At 42.6% G+C, this 12305-nt stretch overlaps 1 protein-coding gene across 4 annotated transcripts; it reads right to left on the reverse strand.

The window, feature by feature from the left end:
• Window positions 1-1557: 1557 nt before the first annotated feature.
• On the reverse strand, window positions 1558-11609 carry c7h1orf210 (chromosome 7 C1orf210 homolog). 4 transcript variants are annotated; one of them, XM_061825738.1, is made up of 4 exons: window positions 11482-11609; window positions 7593-8027; window positions 7271-7425; window positions 1558-4160 (listed from the first exon to the last, which is right to left on the reverse strand). In XM_061825738.1, the coding sequence occupies exons 2-4, from the start codon at window positions 7733-7735 to the stop codon at window positions 3967-3969; spliced, it is 492 nt and encodes a 163-aa protein (XP_061681722.1). In that variant the 5' UTR covers window positions 7736-8027; window positions 11482-11609; the 3' UTR covers window positions 1558-3966. The 4 variants fall into 4 exon arrangements, with proteins under 4 accessions (XP_061681722.1, XP_061681723.1, XP_061681721.1 ...); XM_061825739.1 differs by lacking the exon at window positions 11482-11609 and adding an exon at window positions 10644-11235; XM_061825737.1 differs by lacking the exon at window positions 11482-11609 and adding an exon at window positions 10221-11235.
• Between the last annotated feature and the right edge of the window lie 696 nt (window positions 11610-12305).

The following is a 12305-nucleotide window of genomic DNA, read 5'->3' on the forward strand; positions in this document are numbered from 1 at the left end:
TTTTGCCCGCCAGGTGGGCCGAGAAGTCCTGAATGTGGGGGACAGGGTAATGGTCGGGTGTAATGGCGTCGTTAAGGCGGCAGTAGTCACCACACGGTCGCCACCAGCCCTCTGGTCTAGGGACAAAGTATAGCGGCGAGGCCCACGGGCTATCCGAGCGGCAGACGATGCCCAGGCGCTCCATGTTGGCAAATTCAGACTTAGCGACTCTTCGCTTCTCGGGGTCGAGCCGTCAGGCTCTCGCGTGAATCGGGGGGCCCTTGGTCTCAATGTGGTGCTCGACCCCACGTTTAGTTGCGGGAGAGGAGAAAGTGGGCCGTGTCAAGGCGGGGAACTCACCAAGGAGGAGTTGATACTTGGTCCCATCTGAGAGTGAACTGGAGAGACCACCATAAGTCGCCTCGTTGCATACACAGGCAACAGAGGAAAAAGTCAGTGCGTCCACCAGACGCCCCTTCTTCACGTCCACCAGCAGCCCACGGGCAAAAAAAAATCAGCGCAGAGGAGAGAGGACGAGACATCGGCAGTGACAAAGTCCCATGTAAAGCGCCAAACCCTGAAATACAAGTCCACAGTCTCTATGCCATACGTGTAGATATGAGAGCCATTAGCGGACAGTAGGGGTGGCCCCTGAGTCCCGCCAACGGCGTCATCCGCAGTGGCGGTCAGGACGCTCCTCTGGGCGCCGATGTTGCAAAGGAATTTGCGCCCGGAAAAGGTGTTCATGACAAAGAGCAGCCGGTTCTTCCCACCCACACTCACGGCCGCTACGGAGCGCGGGCTTTGGCTTTTCCCCGCTGCATCGTAGTTGCAAGGGGCGCAGCACCTCTTTGCTTTCGCACCAAAATAGGCGTGGAACTAGTACAAGCCTGTGCCAGCGCGGCCGTCGGTGGCGATGGGGGCCCTGCTGGATGGCACCCTCGCACCCGGGGCCGAGTAACTGTGCGCAGGGGCCAGCACCTCAAGGGAGAAGTGCTGGGTTGCAAGGAAGAAACAGTCGGCCTGCTCAGCCAGGGCACGAGGTTCAGTGATAGAAGTGTTAGGTAGCGCTGTCTGAACATGCGGCGGCATGTGTCTGAGAAACAGTTCCATGAAAAGGAAGTTGGGCTCCTCCGCACCCAGCAAGTTTTGCATCATTTCCATGTGTTCAGAAGGTTTGCTGTCCCCCAGTCCATTAAGAGCCAAAAGACGTTAGGCTCACTCTGGCCGTGAAAGCTCGAAAACCTTTAGGAGGTGAGCCTTGAGCCCAGCATATTTATCTCGGGCTGGGGCAGATGTGATGAAACTAACCGCTCTGGCTACTGTTGAGTTCCCAAGGGCTGAGACAACGTGGTAACAGCGCGCGGTGACATCCGAGATCCCGTGGAGGGAGAATCGAGCCTCCATCTGCGCGAACCACGCTGCCGCGGACGTCTCCCAAAACTCTGGCAATTTGAGGATGGCGGTTGCCACGTTCGGTTCAGTCTCGGAAACGCCGGGACTGACGTCGGGGTCACCAGTGTAGCGCCGAAGAAAAGGAGTCGGAGGCAGAGTGTTGAACACAGGAGCAAACCTCATTTTAATGCAGACATCAACAGAGTGAACCCATTACAGTGGGAACTCTCGAACACACTAACACCAGAAGTGTAACCAACAATCACGTCCATGCGGAACCTCGTAACCTAACTTGAGGTCCCGTAGGTGAATTATGTAAAGCACCACAGTTTACTAGTTAGAATTGGCTGAACATTTTTGTTGTCAAAACAATGTGTTCCCATACCATAGCTAACAGCGTCAAGCAAGCTACAAAAGTTCATAAAAATGGAAAAAAATACTTCTTTATGTGTTGGCGTCCCCCCAATTAGAAGGGACAATTTACGAATGCCAAAGGTTGTCACAAGAAGAGGCAACACATTAATGATGAATAATTTTTCACAATATGAAACACTTCTCTGAAACTGGGGTATCGATTGGGAATGTTGCTTCTCTAAATCTGTTGTCACCATCGTTAATGTTCCTCCATGTTGCTCCCACCCATTTTTCCAGTAGTTGTAGATCTCATTCTATCAAGATCTCAACCGTGGTTCAGATTACTTTCTCATAATTAGGTGACGTTGATGAAATTCTACGTCTCGAGAACTGAATTGCTATGTTTTACAAATGATGGTTCGAGTCTCATGAGCAAGACATGGCCACTGCCAAGAGGGCCGCGGCCATGCCACTGCTCTGGGGGTGACAACGCTCACCGGTGAGACCTGTTTTGCATTGGAACAGTCATTAGACAGGCATTTAAGTTGGAGTTTTTGTCACTGGCATTTGCCAGTTTGCTGCCTTGAGTTAGTGAGTTGCGTTCACTAACCAGCAGGAATCTCCACCACCGAGAGAAAGTGTAGTGTGAGCTATCGTCATTACAGTGATTCTGTGCCACCATAGTTTCGTCCCATCTTAGTTTGTGTTTCCAAGTTTGCCTCCTGGTCATCAGACTTTGCTGCATGTCTTTTGGATCCCGCCTAGCAGAGAGTTGTTGTGCCTCTGCCTTCTCGGACTCCTTACGCCATGTATGATCTCAGCTTTGAATAAAACTATGCCTAACATCATGCCCTCGTCTCGGAGTCCTACATTTCGGTTCAGCCTCGTACCGGAGGTTCGTGACATCTAGCAACAACAGCTAACTTTTACTTTGAAAAAAAGTCATCCATCTATTCATTTTCTGTGCCTCTTATCATCACAAAGGTCATAGGAGTGCTGGAGCATATCCCATTTGTTGAGAAATACATACATTTATCATGATATGTGATGATAATGGCCCTACAACGACATACAGTTTAGACAACCAATAGTGTATATTGTATGAAAGTAAAGATATTTGCAGTCTAGTGGATATCTTAAGGAATTTGTTTATTTGACACGTTGTTACATTATTATTATTATTATTATTATTATTGTTGTTGTTGTTGTGTATTGGATATTTCATCCTATTTCTTTGCTCATTGAACTGCAAAAAAATATCACGACCATCCGTCCATCCAGCCATCCATTTTCTTAGCCGTTTATCCTCACAACGGTCGCAGAGAGTGCTGGAGCCTATCCCAGCTGTCAATGGCCTGGTGGCGGGGTCCACCCTAAACTGGTTGCCAGCCAGTCGCAGGGCACGTAGAGACAAACAGTTGCACAATCACACTAAGGGGCAATTTAGAGTGTCCAATTAATGTTGCATGTTTTTTGGGAGGTTGGACGAAACCGGAGTGCCTGGAGAAAACCCACGCAGGCATGGGGAGAATATGCAAACTCCACACAGATGGATCCGGGATTGAACCCGGGACCTCAGAACTGTGAGGCCAAGGCTTTCTAGCTGTTCCACCGTGCTGCCCATATCATGACCAGTATAAAGAAAAAAATATATGTAACTTTGACTGATCCATTTTATTGTCTATATAGCAGTACATTTTATTTTGATTCTTAAGAATGATAACTTTCTTTAGCACTGCTTTTATGCTTGGTCTCTTTTTTTTATACTGGTGGGCTTTTATTACACTTATGTACATTAATACAATAGACACATTTATTATTTATTGTAGTGTATTTTTAGTCAAGCAAGAAAAAAAGGTACTCTTGTACACAGCCTGTGCTCCAAAATCAAATCAACCAACTGTGAAATAATGCAAAAAACGTTCGTTCCAGCTCCTCATTGCAATTTTCTGTAAACTTTATGACTTTAATTTTATGTTAGTAGAATCTTCCTTCCATGAAAACCTAAAATAAATGGGGCATGTTCCTCTTGGTTTGTATTTAAGATCCGAAAACAATTTTATAGGTCTGCACACTTGAATGACGCTATTATGATTATGTCCTTTAAATGAAAGAGCAATAAAGTGCCGGATAATATTTGAACGCTTCAATCATGAAATTCCCAGTTGGTCATTAAAATATGCCACACAGAGTAAAAAACAAAAGTAGGAGTGGACATGGGGGTAACACCCCCCTTATCTAAGTAATGGTGAATTCAATTTCATCTATCTCTTCTTCTGTGTCGTCCATGTTCTCTGCTGCTCTTTCAGCTCTCTCTCTTTCATTCGTTGGGATATAGTTGTCCTCAATGAAGCCATCATCATCTTCAGCACTCGCAAGATGGTGAGGGTTCATTTCACATCCCCCCTGCATGTCAAACCCCACCTCCAGACCTGAACACAGAACAACTTGAGGATGTGTTTAAGTTCTTGCAAACAAAAACTCACACGGCATGTTGTGGTCGTGTATTAGCTGCATATATGTTTCTTTTCACGGTGCCAGAGAACACTATGCTGAGTGTTGCCCTAATAATTTTTTTGGGGTGAAGGCAGAGCAGCCCGGTGATGCAGCTGTAGAGTGTTGGCCTCACAGATTTGAGGACCAGGTTTCAATCCCGGCCTAACTTGTGTGGAGTTTGCATGTTCTCCCTGTGCCTGTGTGGCTTTTTTCACAGCACTCCGATTTCCTCCCACATCCCCAAACATGCATCGATTGGACACTCTAAAGTGCCCCTAGGTGTGATTATGAGTGTGGCCGTTGTCTGTCTCCATGTGCCCTGAGAGTGGCTGGCAACGATTTCAGGGTGTACCCTGCCTCCTGCCCGATGACAAATGGGATTGGTTCCAGCACTCCTGTGACCCTTGTGAGGATAAGGGTCTCAGAAAATGGATGGATGGAATGATGGAGGCAATGTGATGGCGTAGAGTGGCATCTGCCTCACTAGAAAAAATCAGGCTTGACATTTTTGGGAAAATTCTTAATACTGAGATATATCAAGATTCCACTGAGACTCATCTGAGATAACAATGGTGACCCCCACAGAGTTTGTCCGAGACCACTAATCTATCTCTGGTTGGATCTGCTTGACGATGGTGTTAATGCCAGAGAGATCAACACAACCATCTTGGCTGACCTGCGACAAATACTGGGTGAAGAATCGAACGCCATCCTACTATAACATTTTAATTTCAAACTGATGACCAGCATGAGGAGGACAAGCCAGGCCAGGCTGTTGTGGCTGTGTCACGTTCTCCCACATGCCACTAACTTCATGATTGTTAAATGAATAGATTGCTAAAATGCAGCTAGGTCTTGTTTCTCCCATCTTTGATAATACAAACCACCAAACAGGACAGGACGATGAGAGCAAAATAAACAGTTTGGCAACTGTAGAGAAGATTTGGCCAATGTTTCATGCCCGCAACGCACCCACCAAACAGATTTCTGTACTTCTTGTGTTCTGTTTTTTAACCATACTTTTATTTTCTATACCACAACTAGGTTTTATTCCAAATTACTTTTGTCAAAAGGTGAACAACACCCCCGTATTTGTTTCCAGTAACTCACAGACCACATACAGTGAAGAAAATAAGTAATTGAACACGCTGCCATATTGCAAGTTCTCCCACTTATAAATCATGGAGAGGTCTGAAATTTTGATTGCAGGTACATGTCCACTGTGAGAGAGATAATCTAAAATGAAAATTCCAGAAATCACAATGCATGATTTTTTTTAATGATTCATTTGTGTGATACAGCTGTGAATAAGTATTTGAACACTTGAGAAAACCAATGTTAATATTTGGTACAGTAGCCTTTGTTTGCAATTACATAGATCAAACGTTTCCTTTAGTTGTTCACCAGGTTTGCATACACTGCAGGAGGGATTTTGGCCCACTCCTCCACGCAGATTTTCTCTAGATCAGACAGGTTTCTGGGCTGTCGCTGAGAAACACAGTGTTTCAGCTCCCTCCAAAGATTTTCTATTGGGTTAGGTCTGGAGACTGGTTAGGCCATGTCAGAACCTTGATATGCTTTTTACAGAGCCACTCTTTGGTTTTCCTGGCTGTGTGCTTTGGGTCATTGTCATTTTGAAAGACCCATCTTAACCCATCTTCAATGCTCTAACGGAGGGAAAGAGGTTGTTCCCCAAAATCTCAAAATACATGGCCGCGGTCACCCTTTCCTTAATACAGTGCAGTCGTCCTGTCCTATGTGCAGAAAAACACCCCCAAAGCATGATGCTACCACCCCCACGCTTCACAGTAGGGATGGTGCTCTTGGGATGGAACTCATCATTTGTCTCCTTCCGGTTAGAGGAACTATGACCAAAAAGTTCAATTTTGGTCTCATCTGACCACAAAACCTTCTCCCATGACCCCTGTGTATCATCTAAATGGTCATTGGCAAACTTAACACGGTCTTTGACATGGGCTGGTTTAAGCAGGTGAATCTTCCATGCCATGCATGATTTCAAACCATGACGTCTTAGTGTATTACCAAGAGTCACCTTGTAAACGTTGGTCCCAGCTCTTTTCCGGTCATTGACCAAGTCCTGTCGTATAGTCCTGGGCTGATTCATCGCATTTCTAAGGATCATTGGGACCCCATGAGGTGGTATTTTGCATTGGGCTCCACTCTGGTTGAGATTGACTGTCATGTTTAGCTTCTTCCAATTTCTAACAATTGCTTCAACAATGGAGCTTTTTTCACCAAGTTGTTTGGCAATTTCTCTGCATCCCTTTCCAGCCATGTGGTGTTGTACAGTTTTGTCTCTGGTGTCTTTCGACAGCTCTTTGGTCTTGGCCATGTTACAAGTTTGAGTCTTACTGATTGTATGCGGTGGACAGGTGTCTTTATGCAGCTAACGACCTCACACTGGTGCATCTGATTCAGGATAATACAAATAAATACTAACAGGTCTTTGAGGGTCAGAAATCTAGCTGTTAGACAGGTGTTCGAATACTTATTTGCCACTGTATTACACAAATAAATCATAAAAAAATTGTGATTTCTGGATTTTTCTTTTTAAATTATCTCTCTCACAGTGGACATGCGCCTACGATGAAAATTTCGGACCCCTCCATGATTTCTAATTGGGAGAACATGCAATATAGCGGGGTGTTCAAATACTTATTTTCTTCACTGCAAAGAGATGGATAACCATTCACACTCTTTCTACTCCATCACTAAGTGGAGAGTACAAGGAAGTCAACCCATGTTGCCTTCACCAAATTCATTCAAATGTGGGACTACTAAACCATCAATGGCTTTTATCATGTTAAATTATTCATCCATTGTCTTACTGTTTAACATCCCTCAGGTCACAAGTGAGCTGGAGTCTACCCCAGATGATTTTGGGTGGGAGGTGGACTGAACATGTCAGTATATGATATGTTATGAATTTTTGTTTAGTTACGCTCAGTGTAGCTGCAGTATATTTGTTAAATAACCAAAAGACCAACAGAATTCATTCATGACGTTGAGTGGATAGAAAACCAACCTGACTGCTCATGCTGGGTTACTGTGTCAGTCTCCCTCAAACGAGTGTGCCGGTAGCTGGCCAGGTAGCGCCGAAGCACTTGACACTTAGCCAGGATGGCCACGAGAAGGGAGATGGAGATGGCGGTGGCCAAGACGGCCACCAGGAACTCCCACCTGTGAGAAATGGTCGTCCTTGTGTCTGAGAAAGCAGCAGAAATCATCATATCTTGCATTTCCTATTCAGATTGATATATATTACATTTATCATTAGTGATTTGGCCTAATTTTGTTTTAGAAGGATCTTAAATCAAAATCACATAAATTTGTCTGAATTCGCTTACCATTTGGAGCTGCTGTAGCTGTGGGTAGTTTGCTTGTATTTGCAAATCGTTCCATCCGTCTTTTGCTTTTCTTGGCTCTTCGGGTCCTCTCCCGGGTGACTCAATTTGCAGATTCTTGAGTAAGATTTCCAACATTTAATCATCACTTATATGAATGTATCTCATGGATCTCCATGTTCCAATTGCCAGTCCCTTATTACAAACCAGTAGACACTACCAATTAAGTATCTGGTGCTGGGATTTATGTTCTTCAACAGGTCAAACCCAGTTCAATGCAATGCTGCTTCTCCTGAGGTCATGCAGGGTGTTGTATTGGCTCTCTTTTGACTATGAAGGGTGTTGTAGCCATAGAAGTCCACTAGAGGGCAAGGTTGAATGACCGTGTAGTAGTGTATAATTCCTCACATTTCAGTCGATAGTGCGTGTTCTGGAAGACTGAGTGAGAAAATACAGAAATATACATGGAGATTAAAAAAACATTATTAACCTCATCATTGTATATGTTTAAAATGCTATTCTGTAAAGAAAAAGGGAATATTTAAATTTTTGTGAATTATGTGTGCTAGTGAATACATATTTTAATATTCTGTTATACATAGACAACAAACAAATGTCCTAAATATCTCAAATGTGTAAGTGTGTCATCATGAAATGGAGACATTCCATGGATACAGTATTTCGAATTCATAAATCCTAATTTTTTTTAGTTCCATGGTCCTCCCGAGGATAAGAACCACAACAGGAAAAGTGTGTAGCAAACAGGAAGCCTCACATACTGTGGAAGCCTCTAACTTGGGTCTAGTTGACACAAAATACGAGCAAAACAAAAGCATTCAGTTGGTGTGCACAAATTTAGTTTTTGGGGTTATTATAGCTGGTGGTGTACAGGTAGATTCGCCTGAGGGAGCCCTGTTCCCACTCAGTGCCAGTGTAAATGTGATGGTGAATTGGTTGGGTGTAACTGACTGGCAACCAGTTCAGGGTGTGGTCTGCCTTGGGTAGCTAGGCTCCACTATTTCCTGTCCCTGAACAGAAAAATTGGTGTTGAGAGCAGATGGATGGTTTACAGGTTCCTACACCACCATAGACCACAATAACAAGACTTAATAATGATAGTATTTTAACTATTGCAGGTACCTAGACAGAGTCAATACCAAAGTAAAGCAAAGCAAAGCACCGCAAATATATTTGTATTGCACATTTCATACACAAGGTAACGCAATGCGGTTTACATGAGTAAAAGCATTTAAATACAAAGAAATAAAATATTTTAAAATGGAGAAAAAAACAAACAAAAAAAAACACAATCAACCCATCAAATACACCACCTATAGCTACACAATCACATACTGTACATGCATATACTGTATGGATGGATGATTTTAAAACACTCTCAAAGACGTGATTTAAACAATGTTTAGCTTGGTCCTATTTTGCCACGTTGTCAAACTGTGATGGTATTTTTGATAGTTTGCTTCTCATTTAAGTAATTCACAATTTAAAACTGTTCTCCATATGAAGTAGTGATTGTTATTCTCTGTTCTTTGGTTGGAATGTGAAGGTGTACCGAATGAAAGGTCTATTGAGTTCAACATACAGTGAATGAAAATACAACTTTTCATCATAGCTATCTATGTTATGACTAGTATATGTTTAACATGCATGACTCCTCAGTAAGTCTTTTGTATGCAACAAAATGTTTAAGCATGACTGCTGTATCTCCATTTGCATGCCTCTGTCTTAATGTTTACTCTCTTTGCCAGTCATGCCATACAACTTTTTTTCATGTTTCTGCAAACATTAGCAATCCATTATTGCTAATCATTTTATGAACTTTGTGTTTGTACTTATGCGTTCTCCCAATTCTCTGGCAACACTAGTGACCTGGGCTCGGACTTTCAGCCACTAGACTTTTTCCTTAATGCCATCACCAGCCATTGTCTTTGGTAGGGTTGTAAACCAACCAACAGGGGTCCATTAATCGCTTCCTTTTCTGTTCTCACAAAGGCAAAATGCAAAAGAGAGCTACACCAGGCACTGCAAGAAAGCCCATTAGGTGTAATGTTGGGATATGTACAACAATATGAAAGAACCTACTGTGTATTTGTCTGTGATTTTGGCATTTCCTTAATTTAAGAAGGTTGAGTCATTTTGTTTGAATAAATGGTGACCCAGGGTTGAAAATATAATTTCTGCTATTGTACTGCATCAAACATCCATTTAAGATTCTGCTAATGGTGTTGGAAATCTATTGAACTATGTACACTTCATTTTAAAAAAATATCATGATGGCAGTTAGAAGTGTATTTGATAGCTTCTCATCAAAATCATCTTTCATTTGTTTGATACTGGACCTCAAAATCACCCTTTCTCTCCTCCCTTTATAGCTGCAGTCACATAGCTTCACAGTTAATCTAGCCCCTTGTTAACCCTAAAACCAAAACCTCACAGAACAGCATACAAGACACCCCCTTTCCGTTCTTATGCTGCTGCCAAGTTGTATTTCATCCTTTTTGAAATGTGAAGAGGAGTTTCATAATGCCATTGTTTTTCAAGGACAATAGCACATGGTCAAGCTCAACTCGAATAGCTACTCTTGCTTACAAGTGTAATGAGTTTACTGCTTACCACTTATCCTCACAAGGGTCACGAAAGAGCTGGAGCTTATCCCAGCTGTCAACAGGCAGGAAGCAGGGTACACCATGAAATAGTTGCGAGCCAATCGCAGGGCATATGGAGACAAACAACCACACTCACATCTAGGGGCAATTTAGAGTGTCCAATTAATGTTGCACGTTTTTTGGATGTGGGAGGAAACCGGAGTGCCTGGAGAAAACCCACGCAGGCACAGGGAGAACATGAAAACTCCACAAGCCGATGCTGGTCGAATGGTGCATTAAGATTCGCTGCACGCTGCGCAATGCGGTCGAGCACAATTGGACCCAACCATCACATAAAAATGAATTCCCAAGCCATCCATGCAAAGAGAATGATTGGATGCATGGATGGCCTGTAAAATGAGTCTTTAAAGGTGTTTGTCGCTGTTTATACAGTATATTGTAGTTTGGATGATGTCACTCGGTCTCTGGCAGCCTTAACGCTCGTCTTCCAGGGAGAACAATCAAAAGAATATCCTGTATACTCTGCAAAATAACACAATTAAAAAATTCAAACATTACTTGAGCTTCAGTACTTGTCCCGTTACATTCAATAATGATCATAATGCATTAGGCACTTTGCATGCACAATTCATTCCTAACTTAGTGGCGGTAAGTTATCTACTTTTGAACCCACAACTGTTCTGGGGCTAGGCTGATGGAAGCAAAGCTGCCATTCTGCACATAACAGCCCCCTGAACAAAACCAAACATCCAACAGCATTCATTCAAATGTAGTGAGAGTGAAGTTGCTCGAATAGGGACACAACAACAACATGCGCTCAGGTGATGATACGAAACCCTAATCCAAAACCATTTGGTTTTAGGTTACACACTTACCCTCTGTGCCACGCAGCAATTGAAAAGTAGGAAAGACTTGAGGAAAGAGTGCATGATTCAGTCGCCTACTGTTTGGAGTATAAACAATAAGTGGCTAACGTCAACATGTTTGTCAGCATTGTCCTTTTGCAAATGGTTAACTGTGTATTTGATTTAATACTTGCACAAAATATATGACTGACCATATGCCTTAAACACTTTAGTGAAAGTGCACCGATTGAAGTATATAAGCATACAAATAACTGAACACATTAGAAAATAAAAAAGAAAAATTAAAGTAAGATGACATTAAATGACGTTCATTTCACTGCCATTACTAGAAATAACTCATTAATACCTGAAAAGAACAATAAACAATCAAGGCAACAAACACAATTCAAAGTCTTTCAATACCTGATCGACAGCAACTCTGCAACTGCCTTTATTGAGTTCATGTGCCTTATGCTGGCTCTCAGGTTTCACATTCAATCCATTTGTCTGTTTGGAAAACAGAGAAACAATAGTGCAAAGGTTGAAGACGGTATGCCCTCCAGCTACTTCCCTGAAGAGCTGTTAATGAATAACTTGGGAACTAAGGTGTGCTCCCTCCCATCGAGTGTCCATGTTCCATTCAGTGGAGTCAATGCTTTCATCCATTTGCATCAGTGTGTGAAGAGATTTTGAAGAAAAGCTTTTAGGACACTTCATCAACACACCTTCATAAAATGTAAATCGATTAACAGATTCTTAAATAATTCAGATCCTACATCGAGAACAGGAGCTACTTTTTGTAACATTGGAAGTGCTCAATCTTAGCAAATGATAATAATTTATGGGGTCCCTCAAGGGTCAGTTCTTGGACGTCTTGTATTTACCCTGTACTTGGGTCAAATTTTTAAAAACTTTAATTTTGACTATCATAGCTATGCAGATCCACTCGGAATCAATGCCCCCCGACCTGACCCGCAAAAAATCAGTAGAAGATGGATGGAAAGCGATGCAGATGAAACGGTTATATTTAGCAGTGTCTCCAAATGACTACAGTTCAATTGAGGTGTTATGTCACTGTCAAAAGCAGCAATAAATGGATGACCCAACAAAATCAAAACAAAACCTCTTCAACTAAATTGCAACAAAACTGAGACAATTGGTTTTGGCAATAAAGAAAATAGAATTGCTGTTAGTAAAGACCTGGACTCACTATCTGTAAAAAACAAAGACCAAGTCTGATACCTTGG

This window comes from Syngnathoides biaculeatus, chromosome 7 (genome assembly GCF_019802595.1).
Source record: "Syngnathoides biaculeatus isolate LvHL_M chromosome 7, ASM1980259v1, whole genome shotgun sequence".
Classification (NCBI taxonomy): domain Eukaryota; kingdom Metazoa; phylum Chordata; class Actinopteri; order Syngnathiformes; family Syngnathidae; genus Syngnathoides; species Syngnathoides biaculeatus.

Bases quoted from the DNA above. Each gene is read 5' to 3' on its own strand.
- c7h1orf210 (XM_061825738.1), bottom strand. From the start codon at position 7,735: ATGATTAAATGTTGGAAATCTTACTCAAGAATCTGCAAATTGAGTCAC. The intron at 7,426-7,592 runs GTAAGCGAATTC...CATTTCTCACAG, and splicing joins AGCTACAGCAGCTCCAAATG to GTGGGAGTTCCTGGTGGCCG. The intron at 4,161-7,270 runs GTTGGTTTTCTA...TTCTGTGTTCAG, and splicing joins AACCCAGCATGAGCAGTCAG to GTCTGGAGGTGGGGTTTGAC.